The sequence below is a fragment of the Montipora capricornis genome, chromosome 8 (genome assembly GCF_036669925.1).
Source record: "Montipora capricornis isolate CH-2021 chromosome 8, ASM3666992v2, whole genome shotgun sequence".
Lineage (NCBI taxonomy): Eukaryota > Metazoa > Cnidaria > Anthozoa > Scleractinia > Acroporidae > Montipora > Montipora capricornis.
Genome location: NC_090890.1, coordinates 31,085,691 through 31,100,297, shown reverse-complemented (window position 1 = coordinate 31,100,297; position 14,607 = coordinate 31,085,691). Strand labels below are relative to the sequence as shown.

At 38.4% G+C, this 14,607-nt stretch overlaps 1 protein-coding gene across 1 annotated transcript in view; it reads right to left on the bottom strand.

Moving 5' to 3' along the window:
* LOC138059192 (uncharacterized) overlaps positions 1–7,949 on the bottom strand; it is a 13,929-nt gene extending 5,980 nt beyond the window's left edge. Inside the window, exons 1-7 of the mRNA XM_068904735.1 lie at positions 7,878–7,949; positions 4,920–6,137; positions 4,533–4,638; positions 3,475–3,685; positions 2,740–2,926; positions 2,056–2,263; positions 1–375 (exon numbers count right to left, since the gene is read on the bottom strand). The exon at positions 1–375 is cut by the window's left edge and continues 505 nt beyond it. Of these exons, the coding sequence (XP_068760836.1) occupies positions 1–375; positions 2,056–2,263; positions 2,740–2,926; positions 3,475–3,685; positions 4,533–4,638; positions 4,920–6,115 (2,283 nt within the window). The 5' untranslated portion in view covers positions 6,116–6,137; positions 7,878–7,949. The remainder of the gene's footprint in view (positions 376–2,055; positions 2,264–2,739; positions 2,927–3,474; positions 3,686–4,532; positions 4,639–4,919; positions 6,138–7,877) is intronic.
* Between the last annotated feature and the right edge of the window lie 6,658 nt (positions 7,950–14,607).

The following is a 14,607-nucleotide window of genomic DNA, read 5'->3' as shown; positions in this document are numbered from 1 at the left end:
AGGAAGCTCATCACCACAGAACTGATTCAGTTGCAAATAACTGAGACAGTAGGTGATCAAATCAGTGATCTCCTTGTCTAAGAGAATCGTTCCAGTAAATGAGCAGTAATGCTCATACAATAGCCTTGACATTTCATCAATGCAATGTGCTTGTTGAATGCTGTCTTGTGTTGCTCTCGCCTGATAAGTGATGCCCAGTTTATATACTGCACAAACAAAGACATAAAACTCTTCACGGCTGGTGAGGGAGTTGACTTCTTTGTGAGCTTGAATGCTGTCCTTGAAATCTTCAGCTGCGATCTTTAAATGCTCTATCCTTTGAATTTCATCAGGAATGAGTTGTGAGTAACACAACATAAATTCAGCAGCACGACACTGAAAAGGTCACAGTAAAAAATATCAATTTCCTTCAGAAATTGATATTTGAAAATAGCAGCCAACCTTTTCAAGTTCAAATTCAATTCCATCCTTGACATCCCGAGCTGATGACAAAGAATCACCTCCACTACACAACAATGGTTCTTAGTTAATGATGGTTAGTAACACATTGTTATCTGTTTGCTCCCATAATGTAACAACCTTTTTTACCGTAATTTCTTTGGTAAGGACAATTAACAACTACCATAACTGCCATATATGGGCTATATAGGTATGTGCCTCTGTGAAGGGTACTTATGTCCAGGTTTGACCCTAATTAGATGCACGCCCAATTTTGACATCCAACACAAAGTGTCCCTTTAAGTCTAAGCATTTGCTACCTATTTTCAACAATAAGGTTAGGGTAAAGGTTAGCGTTATTTTTAGCTTTGGGTAAATGCAGCAGTTAATCTTTACTTAAAGAGCAGCATTTGGGGGACACTTTGTGACATAAATTGTCTGTATTCTGAGAGACAAGTGATGTTGAAGTTGGCGAGAAGAGCAAGGGGACACCTCGTGACGCTTATTGTAATCTGCGTGCATCTAATTAGGGTCAAACCTGGACATATCGTGGAAGGGTATGGTTTTCAAGCAGTTTACTCTGGCATAGGGTATAAATTATAAATCAGAGCAGTTGGGTCTAGAATAGCTAGGGTATCATTTTTCACGAAACTGACCAGTTGGTTGAAGATTTTATCTAGACTAAGGAAACCAGGAATTGCTACTCAAAAATATAAAAAAATGATATCGGCAAGTTTAAATTTTCACGACTATCATAAAACGCTACTGGATATTATTAACTGTCAAAAATCTGGATTCAGACGGAAATCGGTGGTATTAATACTGGTTAAAATTAAACAATTTATTGTCTTGATGTGTACGTACGTGCTTGGCATTGCTGGACAAGTATAAATAAATCCTTTTTAAAGAAAAAAGTGATTGTGGTATAAGGTTTTGGTATGGCTTTGCTTTAGACTGTGCTAGTGACCTCAGTTTCTGGAAAACAGGTTCCAGGGTCCCAGGGTCCCAGCGGCACATCCCCACCCAGAAATCCTAAAGTCCCCCCCCCCCCCCCCCCCAGGGAGGGATGCTTGGAGGTGAATAGCAAAGGGTATTTGGAGTTTGAGTAGCCAATCAGAGTATGCTTTCAATGCTATCTACTGTAAATAGTATATTTAACAAATTGATGTCAGTTTTTCATGCGTCTGTCCTGTTATTGATCATGAATTGACTGTCATAACCTTGTCAAAGTAGCTCCACAGACTACTTTGGCAATGTTGTGACGAAATTCATGATCAATAACAGGACGGACGCATGAAAAACTGACATCAATTTGTTTTTTACAATAATTATTATAACAAAAAGGCAGAGGGGTCAAAATGAAGTAGAAACACAAGAAGAAAGCGAGACAAAAATGGGAGAAACTTTAATCTGATGCGAGTAATATTGCGTCATTATTGCATAAATTATAAATTTATGTGTCTGTCCGCTTATTGACAATAAAAATTAGCCAATGAGCACGCAAGAATTTTTGCAGTTATTGTAAAAACTAAAATTGAACATATCACAATGCTCCTTTAATTTAAGAATCACTGGGGACTTCCACCTTCCCTCAAGTCAAACACCTTTGTGTATTACCTTGTGTCTTGCATAAAACAGTGGAGTGTACTGCGATCTCATGGAAGCCTCATATGAGCAGTAGTAAGCTTGCAATAGTGGATGGGATCCCATAAGGCCATATGACTGAGCTAGAGGGACATATTCTTGCATACTCATTGGTTCAAGACAATTGGCTAAAATAGCAAGGCTTGAGGCAATGCCCTTTGTATCCGGAATGGGAAGAGTGCTGTTTTAAAACAAAGCAAACTTAAGACAATGAAGGTATGATCACACTTAATTACCTACTATAACTTCTAGTTGTCCATATAAAAAAAATCGTTTTTATTCTTTAAGCATTATCATCATTATAATGGTCCCCTCTCCACCAAAAACAATATCAAGACATGAATGCAAAGTTACGATTTACCCATCTTCCTATTGTGTTGGGTAGGATCTGTTGGCCCTCTCTTCAAAATCAATTATAAAAATTATGGTCCAAAAGTTCTCAACTCTTTTTGTGCGGAATAACAGTCACCATTTCAACAAAAGTGATGACATATTTGAATGTATACTGCACATATTATGATTTGAATCTCACTGAACTACTGCATGCACACTGCATGTCTCTGAAATCTCAGATGAATAAAACTAAAAGCAGAGACTGCCATCCGTTAACAATATTTTTTTAAATATAATACTATTTTATTTACCAATAGATTTTACCTGAATAAAATCAGAGATTCAAGTAAGAGCTTTGCTCCCTGTACCCACTGTCCAAGGTTGTATTGAATATCGCCTTTAATCTGAATACAAACTGCACTGACCAGCTGATGGTCATGCTCATATTTATAAATCCATTCACCCACTTTGCTCTTCTTGATAAGGAGTTCGTCAAGAGCTTTCTCTGCACCTGACATACATGACAACTTTGTTAGTATCAACAACTTTGCACAACTAGCACAGACAAGGGGAAAAAATTTCAAAAGCAGCTTTTCTTGACAAGCTTTTGCTGTCTCTTCTTAAACATAAAATTTTACTTCTAGCCACATCAAAATCACCAAAGGGAGAACCAGAGAAACTGAGCCTTTTGATGCCCCTTCATGGAATTTCCCGGATCTTCGCGGGAAATTTTTTTGCTGATGACTTGTGGGGGAGACAATTTCATTAAATATGTGGTAGGCCCTTTCTTGCCAAAAGAAACAAGCAAAACATTAACATTTTCTTATCATAGTGATAACTTAAGATCTGAGGCCATCCAAAAACAGAACAAGAATTTGAAAATGTTTGATTATTTATGAAAAAAAATCTGAGTGTAATTTGAACTTAATTAGTAGAGTCAGACAGTCTTACAAGTCTTGTCATCAAAACAGTATCAAATAAATGCCCAAGATGAATCTGCAGGATGGCTTTAGATTGGCATTTATATGTCCCTTCTTATTCGCAAAACTACATACACACCATGCAGATCACCAGCATTTTTCATGACCCTGGCTTTTCGTATAAGTAACTGAGGAGCAATAGGAGTGGTGGGGCTGTTTGTTTTCAAGAAATCAACAAGCTGCAGAGTTGTGTGGGAACTTCCTTGCCAATAACTGAACCTGTCCATCACAAACACCAGTGCTGCCATTGTACCATATTTTTTTTCCACAGCTGCTTGATACAAGCACTCCTTCAACAGAATTTCACAATAAAATTCAATTAAATAAATATAGGTAAAGAATATCAACCAGTTTACTATATGCATGCAGACAGTTTCTGATGTTCTAGGATGATTTTTCTTTTTTGGCTCTTCTTAGACATATCTTTAATTTTTGCAGTAACAAGTAAAATGAAAATTGATTTATTATTAATAGAGAGCGGTTTAAATTAAACATACTAGCCTGGGAATCATCTAAGAAGCTTAGAAGATGGGGATCCCTGAGAGAGCAGTTGAATTCATCAAGGCTACTCAAGATAATCTTAGCAAAGCACGTAGCATCCCTTGCAGCTGAATTATGTTCCTTCATGATCAGATGCACTGTGTGGCCTGTACTTGCTGTCCTGTCCCCTTAGCTTCTAGTTAATACACTCAAATGCCTCTCACATCAGGTCATTTCAGCTCTTTTATTATCTCTATTAAAGTCAATTCGCACCTTAGGACTGGATCTCTCCTCATAGATTTCAATGTCGAGGGGCTATAGTCTTACCTTCCAATGCCACATACCCTCTATATACACTCAGACATTCAGAGGCTGGGGGATTGGCAAAGCGACGCACATTTAGTGTATCTCGAAATGTCCCCTTCCAGTAGTGGCAGGCTGTAAAACCTGTCTGTAGCTTCATAGATTGTTAGCTTCATAGATTGTTAGCCCAAGGCCACATTATGTTTTTTTTCTTTTTTCTTTTTCACTCTCCTTTCCTCCTTTAGTTTTCAATTTTCATCCTACTTTCTTTTTAATTATCAGTCTTGCATTGTAGTATAATTGTATGGCACCATTACTGCATGAAGCACATAAAACACAGTATAGCGGTAATACCTCCAGGATATCTTGTTCACTCATGTATGGTACAACTGAATTCTTTGCAGTAATTAGCTCCTTTATATTATACCTCTCTTCCTCTCCAACATTTGAAATGTACTGCCTACATAACAAAATAAATTGATTAAAACATACTTGGCGATGCAGTAAGAGGGACTTGTGCAGAGTTTTTGAGGCAAAGAAATTGAGCCCAATTTGCTAGCTGTAAATTACAGACTAAGTAAACTGCATGCTGCGTGACCAACTAATTGGTTCCAGATGAAAATGATTGTAAGTTCTGGAATGTCAATCTGAATGACACTGTGCTGTCACCCCTCTCCCCTATACATAAAGTTGGGTCAAACTTGATATATTTTACCACTGTTACATTAATCTTATTCTTACCACTTTTCAGGCACAAATGGCCAGGCATTTCCTTGAGCATCACTGATGAGCTGAAAAAGTTTTTCAGAAAGAAGACAAAACCACAAATCAAAGACACTGAAACATTCTTGAATCAGGTCAGGTTTACTGGGACCATTTTTTTCAGCTATGCAACTAAATTGCCATGAACTAAGGCAAAAACAAGAAGGTACTGACACGGTGTACAGAACACTATTAATTTCCTTGTCTTCACTGATGACTTCTTTTTCAACCAAGCCAAGTCTTGCAAGCTTTTCAATCTCTTGTGGAACAGTAACAAGGGGAAGAGGTTCTCGTAGCAAGCAAAGTTGATAAAAGACATTTTTTTCATCAGGTGTCAGAAGTTGAAACACAAACTGAAGCACATGAAGAACAGTGTGCTCAGCAACTGGAAGTTCTTCAGAGTGTGTAGAGCTCGCTAGAAAACTGCAATTGACACTTTGCTGTGAAAGCTTTAACTCATTAACTGCACCTAAAAAAAGCTTTAGTGATGTTGGGTTACCATTGAATACAGAATAAATATCAAACAGTTCGTGTAATGTAAAGTTGTTGGGAAGTTGTTGCAGGAGCAATTTCTTGAATGGCTCTTTATGAATTCCCTTCAATTTCACAGAAACAGGAATTAAATTTTGTTCTGTCATTGTGGCCTGCAGAAGAGCAGCTTCACTTTGAGAACAGGCTGCAATTACACAAGCATTTAAGTTAGAAAACAATTGCGAAAGGTGTGACCACACTCTCCCACCATCTGCAAATGCATCATCAACACAGATGAGCTTGAAATTAGATGCAATTAACTCCTGCGCCACCTCCTGCTTCTTGTTCAATTTGGCACTTGGCTGCAGTAGCAATGAAAGTATGTCTTTGTCCAGCTTGTCCTTCGCAATTTCACTCAAAAAACTCCACAAAGACAGCATAGTGCATCCATGCCTTACTCTCATACCCAGTATTTCAGACTTTTTGAGCCAATTTCTTTCAAGTAGTGTATCACAGATTCCAAGGAGAAGTGTTGTCCGTCCACATCCAGGTTCACCATGAATAAGGACTGGAGGAGGTTTGTCACCCTTCAAATGGTCTATTAAGGATTCCACAGGAACAGATAACTCAAAGTCACAAACTTCATTGGGCTTGCTATTGTCGTGAAATAACAAAGGTTTAAGTGAGGTGTGAAACATTTCCATATTTTTAGTAACTGTTAAACACCTAAAAAAAAATGGGAAAGGAAGAAAAGGATATTAAAAGTGCTTTTGTTTATAATGAGTGTGATTACAGAAATTATAACAAGAAACAATATTCCCAGAAAATGATATGCCACACTTCTGCCATTTGTGCTTTACTTTACATTCAATTTTAACAGAACTAGTTAGAAAGAAGTAGTAAAGTTTAGGCATCAGCTCCCAGTAGTTCGAATGATGGATAGCCCTATCCACTGGATAAATCACTATCTAGTCACAGCAAACCAGTTGCGTTATCTAATGGATAGTGATTTATAATATGAGGTTAAATGCAGTTTAACTGAGTTAACAACTGAGAGCAACTGCAGTCAATTGTTGTCAGTGGTTTTGTTATATTTGCGCATGCGCTGGATTCCTCATGCTTTGCGTGGTAGTGACAGCTTATTCATTAGTATGGCAGGAAGAAGGAGCATTGTGTGTGGAGCATTAAGCAGTTTTTTCCCTCCCCCCCCCCCCCTCTACTTTCCACTGTTTATCAGTGTGATGGGTGCCTGTCTTCTCAAGGGCGCGGGGGTTCATGCTGGTTTGTCAGGTTTTGCCAGCTATCGGTGCAGTCTCCATCTTGAAGCTGACTGCCAATAGTGGAAGCTCCAGGGTGGCTCAGGCAGTCCCAAGCGATGCAGTTGTTAAATGGTGGATAGCATTATCCACCTTTTGAACAACTGGGGTCAGGTTTAGGTCAGTTCTAACTCTCTTTCCTTATATTCAGAGAACTGTCTTTTAATTAGTCATTTGTTGAGCAGTTGTAGTGGCCAACTCATGTGTACAAATCGCCACAGTGGGACTTTTGGAAAAGTTTAACCAGGAAGAAGCAAAAAGCTTAAACAAGCAACATTATCAATTTGAAAATAAAATATAAATCAACTGAAAGCAAATGTTTCAGACTTCAGATTCCCATTTTATTTATTTACTTCACAACTGCACAGTTAACTCTTTCGCTCACAAGAGTGACATTTCTAGATTTTACTTGTTAATGGGGGCCCCTCTGGCTTGAAAGGGTTAAATCAGTCTATAACATCTGAATGTACTGTGCAACTAATAGGTTATCCCTAACTCTCATTCAGTGGCCCTTACCCAATTCTAAATGTGACTTAAACCTCAAAGCTAACTTTAAGAGTAAATTCACTCAATGTCCCACATCTGTGGAGAATGATACACCATGGAAAAGCAAAAGTATTTTTAAAAATACTCGGGGGGGGGGGGGGGTATACTGGGCTTTGATTGATAGAGCTATTGAGGCAAAGATGGAGGACGCTTCACTTTCACACGGGAAAGAGGTATGGTCACATAAATTTATATGTTTAATAGGGGCACGAGTACTTAAGGCTCTCCCTATAGTTATATCCTCCGACCCGAAAGTAATAGCCAGTCCACAATTAAAAACTTCGGAATTGGTTGGCCTTTCAACGCAGTTTTCTCCACAAGCGATATTAAGTTAATAGGCTTTAGTTCTCTTTTCATGATCAGCACCGATAAAAGTGTTGAGTTCGACAGGAACATTCGACAGCAATCTCTCTATCTGCTCTATTACAGATATTGAAGTCAAAAGAATATTAAACTGGACACTTCGCCACGCCCCCTGAAAATTAGCGGTGGAAAAAATGTGTACCCTTGTTGCTCATTTATGTAGTAAATAAATCACTGGCCCTACTATTCTATAATGTAGCCCACCACACTGTAGAGAAGAAAAGGTTATGTATTTACTTACCCCGAGGGGAAGCGATCTGTAGTGTCCTGAAATCCTTCCGAGATCTCCGAGATGTACCTGTGTTAAACTCGGAAGCCTGGCAACTAGCTGACAGTTATCAATAGCCCATGAGGCGAAGCAACCTCGTTCCCAGGGTCTCTCATCGCCCCAGGCGTTAAGATAAGAGACCCTGGGAACGAGGTTGGAGGCGAAGCCCAATAGGCTATTGACCAGTGGCCCTTGAGGACGAAGGGTCTAATGGTTTTAGTATTTTTAGTTGGACAGAAAAGGTAATAAAGTTAGTAAATGCAATATTTACTTGGGAAAAGAACGAAAGAATCACGCTTTTCGCTACTCGAGGACTACAATCTTGGACAGAATAAAGTGGAACAGAAATGCCCCCTCTCCCCCAAATCAAGGATGAAAGTGTGTGAAGGCCAAAACGCGCCATTTTCCCATCACTGATTTTGGGGGGAGGGGTGGTCTCAATGTTCCATTTAATTTGTCCAAGATTGTCCATGGAGGCTATCATGTCACAAATTCAAGATTTGGTCAATTAAGAGGTCATATGTCAACACATTAATCATCCGAAACCACTGGCCTCTGACGAAGTCACGCTCGTCGCTAGTGTTGCTATGTTGAGATACTACATGGAAGATATTTTAAGAGAAGCGGAGCGTATAAAAAAGCCAAACCTAAAGTAAAAATTTGCCAGTACGATCAAGAATAAGGGTATAACTCTACGTAAAATTGACGAAAAAATTGCCATCGACAAAAAGAATACCCGAGGAAACAAAAGTAAGAGTTAGAGTTCTCAAGCCCACTACTGATCTTACTCTGGAAGCATTTCTGGGGAGTTAATCGATAAAACTATAGGGTCTATGTAGGGTCGCATCGCTGAGATTAAACGAAGCAATGGCAAAAGACTCAAGCATTAAAGTAGCGCCTTTAAAGCTTTGTAGAGCACTTGAATGGTTTTACGTGACATTAATACGTTTAAGGCACGATTCACGAGACTTTTTATACGATTAACGACTGTTTTGAGACGCTTTTCAACGGTTAAGCACGGTTAACAAGCAATGGAAAAAAGTGTCAATCTGTTCTGTCACCTTTCTGGCCAGACGATAAAATCGTGAAAAATCGACAAAATTCGTTGCTGATAGCCCGCAAATCGTGCCCATCAACACTTTTGTGAACGTAAATCATGCTCTATTTTTCAGCGTGGAAAAATCAGAAGATAGATCAGGTAAATATCGCCAACAAATTTAAGGGAGCGCAAATGCAGTTCTTAAAAATTCAACAAGTTTGCGTATTCGGTATGGTTAGCGCACGGATGCAAAGTCTAAAGCGTTGAATGTGGGTAGGCTGGATAGTTGGATGTGGTAGATAATCTGTGGTAGAAGGTTCGAATCCTCTTTACATCCGATTTCTTTTTTTTCCCAATAGTTTTATTCCCTTTTTTGTTTACAATTTATGTTAACGTGAAATGCCACTTGTATTTAGTTTTTTTCAGTGTCGCCTTGTTCAGTTTATTTTTTAAATGGGAGATGTGCTCTCGGATGATGTAACTTTTGAGCGAACGAGAGCAGATTTCGTGTCGTGATTACCCCATATACTACTGGTAACGGCAAGCAGGGCCGGGGCTCCTAGACAATCTTGGACAGAATAAAGTGGAACAGAAATGCCCCCTCTCCCCCAAATCAAGGATGAAAGTGTGTGAAGGCCAAAACGCGCCATTTTCCCATCACTGATTTTGGGGGGAGGGGTGGTCTCAATGTTCCATTTAATTTGTCCAAGATTGTAGTCCTCAAGTAGCGTAGCCAATCAAAATGCAGGACTTACATTAGTCCTCTAGTTGGGTGATACTACGTACGTTAGTGTATACAAAACAGTAGATAGCGTTGAACTCGCACGCTGATTGGCTATTCAAACTCCGGATATCCTTTGCTATTCACCTCCGAGCAATTTGCGCGGAGTTTGCACCCGAAAATGTTTCATTCTTTGCAGGAATGAGTTCAAATCATCTTTTTGTGCTATATTATCTCATTGTTTTAGTATATACTAAAATAACTATTCACCTCAGTGTCGGTGGCCAGTAAATACTCACCACTAGCCACCTCGATCCACTTCGGTGAATAGTTGTTAATTATTATTCAACACATTGTGACAATGTCCAAATGTGGTCATAGCGTGCTCAATGTTCCTCGTGCGTACTGAGGGTATATCCTGCAATATACGTAATTTTGTGTGTCCCGGAGAAAAATGGTAGTTTTTCCAATAACCGTAGGAAATTGTGCTTTGTTATCGGTGGGTTGAATGATAAAACAATATTATTATCCTGTTCAATCTTGCGTAACGTCGCTATGTTTTAGCCAACTCGGCCTACGGCGTCGTCGCGCAATTTCGCAGGGTAATTGTTAAATACTAGTGGGGGGGGGGGGGGGGGGAGGGGAAACCAACACCCTTACCCGGACCCTCACATGAATCGATGGTACTGATGACGTACTTCTCTCCAAAAAAAGTTCTTTAAATCACCCTCTCGGAATCTTATTAAATAATTTTTGGCTCATATACCTTGAAATTAGCATGGGTCAAAGTTCTGTGATTTGTCTGGCGACCTTTCCAACATAGACAATGTGGCCAGCTTGTCCATGAAGTTTTGTTTCATACCCTTTATATCATCATCTTCTGGTCAAGATTGCTTGGGGATAGTGTTGCTTCAAGTGTCATTGATTGACTATTGATGTACACGTACTGGTAAACCATTCAACTGAACTCGTTTTAAGCTCTCCTAGAGATTTCCCCTCAAGTCAAATTGCCATTCAAATATTTGTTCATGACCAATATGTGTAATTGAAGCTCCTACACATACACCTGAATGCATGGGTGATGAAAGTTTGGAATCTGTGTCCTCCCATAAATATCTGGTGGTCTTGTGCACTGATAGTCTATGTTGGGGAGAACATTGCAATAGCCTGATCATTGCCATATGCGCACAGCCACTTTTAATTACACTTGAAGTTGTTGACTCCAAAGTAGTTCAGTTAAGAAGTGAGCCTATAGAGGGCATATTTACTAAACCATGAAACACCAAAACACCAAGTGTGACCACACCACACATTGAATACTAACCAACAAAGGTTGGATTTGAGATTAAATATCGTTTAAGGTTTAATTTATTGCTCCTAATAGACCATTTTACAGTTGTGTGCTTAGTTACCTGGCCTTTAGATGAAAGTGAGGCTGTTGTTGACCTTGTTATTATAAAGACCTCCCTCCTTTTCTTATGTTAATGTTTTTGTGTAAGAATTCACATGAGAAAAGCAGTGAGGTCTGTATTATAACAAGGTCAACACCAGCCTCACGTTCATTTAAAGGCCAGGTAACTAAGCACACAACTGTAAAGAGGCTATTTACCAACTGAAGATTAAGATTAAGATTCAGGTGAAGGCTGACATTAGGAGCAAAATTAGGCCTAAAATGATATTTAATCTCAAATCCAACATTTGTCAGTTAGTAGTCAATGTATGGTGGAGTCATACATGGCGTTTTGGTGCTTCGTTTCACTGTTTCAGTGCGTAATGTCCGCCTATCAATGCTTAGCAAGAATGTAACCAGAATGACCTCATTGAGCTGCAGCCTTTATATTAGCAGTTCAGCATCTGATTGCAAGAAAGGGTGACTAACAAGCCAGATATTATTATCATTATTTTTTATTTTATTATTATTATTTTAATTATTACTATTACTGGGAATAGTTTTTTTAGATTTGTGATTGTTTTATATACTTATAGATATATTTTTAAACAGTTTTATTCGAATTAAAAATAAAGTTATTTATATTAATACTAATAATAACAATAACATGTGCATATATATATATATTTTTTGTTTTTGTTTGCTTGTGTAAATGAAGAATGAACTTAAACTGTTTTTTTATAATTAGAACAGAATATATATCTTTTTTATATTGTTAATAATTTCTGTGTTAATTATTATTATTATTATTATTATTATTATTATTATTATTATTATTGTAGGTTTCAGTTCCCGATCGATACATGAAGCTTTCGTTGTTACCGCAGACTAGAGATTGTTCGGGCGCAGTTTTCGCCATGTGCTTTTGTGAATATTTTGTTTTTGTTCCCGCCATCGTGGAGGACAGCATAATAACTTCGAATCGTTCAGATACGCAGAGATTCGATGTTTGTAAGATGTTTTTGCGGATTAAATGTTTGTCTGGATGAATACGAGTTATTTGCTCGGCCAAGAGTAGCTGGCCACTACAATTATTATTATTATTATTATTATTATAATTATTATTATTAATGTTCAGTTCATGAGACCGTGTTTCTTCTCCAGGGGCCGAGTCCAAACCTTGGACCTGGGGCACTTGGGAGTTTTAATTGTCACTTGATGGATAGGACCTTCTGTAGATTGTGTGCCATTCCCATCAATGCTGTCTTCTGAATTTCCCAGAGGTTAAGGTTAATGTTTCCTGGAATTTCCCTCATAAGCTTTCTTAACCACCCCTAACTCACCTACAACCACTGGGATCTGGTAATTTCAATTTACAGATCTTTATACTTGGAAAGCTTTTTGGGCACCTTGGTGGAGGTATTTTTATCAGAAGGTATAGCCACATCAATGAAAGTGCATTTCTTACCCCGATTATTCTTGATGACAACGTCAGGGTGGTTTGTGGTAATCTCTCTACCCATATGAATAGTCATGTCATAAAGAATGGTGATATCATTATTTTCTTCCACCATTTTTGGTTCGTGTTTGTGTCACTTGTCTACTGTGTGCGCATGGTATTCTTTGCAGATCTTCGAAAGTACGCAGGTTGCCACATTGTTGTGCCGGTGTATGTATATGTATGTATTATTATTATGCTTTGGCAGCCTGGAACCCTTAGATGCATAAAGATGTCAAAAGCCTTGAACAGGTCCAGAAAAATGCTTCAAGATTCTCAAGATTTAAAGTCCCAGGGGACTATAGGTGCAGCACCCATTTTTTCACTTGGCTGGGGCACCTTGTGGAACATATGGTAGGGACCGTCTTTTAAATCAAGCTATTGCATGTTTCAAAGTTTCATCATGGCCCTATGAACCATCTATGCCATCTGAATTTGTTACAAATCCTACAAGAAATAGGAATCATAATTTAGCTTACCACCAATATTATTGCAAATTTTTTGTCAGCTACTTCTTTTTCCTTACAGCTATACAGATCTGGAATTTATTACCAGCTGAGGCTGTGCAAGAGTAACTATTACTGACTTTTAAAGCTTTCTTCCGCTAAGGCCATTATTTTAGGACATACGTAATGGTCCCATTACATCTCAAGAGGATGTAGTTTCGTTTGAATTTCTATTTTATTAATTTCATTTATAATATGACTGATTGTGGCAACTGCTGTAATTTTTGGTGTCCTCCTGGTATATTAGCTGTATGTGTGCTACCTTAGGAGTGTATTTAACTAAGATTTTTCCATCTTTGGTCAATTTCAGATCATAAATATTAACAAGACGTTTTTATGTCATTCAATTTATTCAAGGAATATTTATCATGCTTCTTTTTTTAAGCATCCAGTAACAAACGAAAGTTGGCCCCCACTATTATTTCATGCAGCATAAAAACACTTGAGACACCCGAAACAAAGTTCATATTACATTTTTCCCGACCACTTTCTGAACACCTGGCCCGGGTTGTTCAAAAGATAGATAGCGCTATCCATCAGATAAACCACTATCCAGTGGATAAACACTTCTAGCAAAATCGATAGTGATTTATCCAGTATATAGCGCTATCCACCCCAGGGTCCTGAAGACTAAGATAAGTTTGTCCAATTCACAACCCACAATACAATACAATACAATATTCTTTATTTTGAGAGGGTAATACATGATTAACCCAGTAACGAGTTTTCTAACACATGGCCCTCTGTATATACCACAGAAGACAGACCACAACACCGGGAACTACATGCCCCCTACTCTTTGCGACAAGTGTGCGGGTTCTTTTACGTCCCACAGGATTATGAACATTGAAGGATTGTGAGACGGGACCTCCGGCTTATCGTCCTTATCCGAGAAGACTAGAGAGTCTAACCATTTGCAGATGTAATTACCAAGGCAGCACTTTCTCCTCAGTTATTTAAAGACCCTGAGTGTTGGTCCGGTTGGAGTTGAACTCACGACCTCCTGCGTGACAGCCCGGTGCTCAACCAACTGAATATAAATCCTTTGATAAGCACTGCTTTAACAAAAACTTGCCTGGGATATCTTTTCCACGCAAAAATGGATTATTCTTTGAAATAGACTACACGCAAATTTTGTGCATCTTATTAAATGGCATGCTATGGGGACCAGGGTTTTACATCACTGTCTTTCCCTGCGTTTCCTCAGGCAATGGCATTCTTCCGCTACAGGTATGTGTACCTAGAAGAATACCCTAATACACTGCACATCTTAATAGCGTCATTTCCCTCAAGTTTTGACAGTGCTCATTTCCATTCAATACATAAATCATAAATTTCCAGAGAATGGAAAGCCAAGACACAATCAAAACCTTTGTAATAAGGGTAGGGAAGAGGATAGGTAGGTTATATATAATGTAACAAAATTGTAATATTAATATTAATATTATTAATATTATTATTATTATTATTATTGTTATCCTTGAGATTATTGTCCACTCATAACAAATTTAATTGCAATAGCTTCTCCTTAATTACCTTCTTTTGCAAG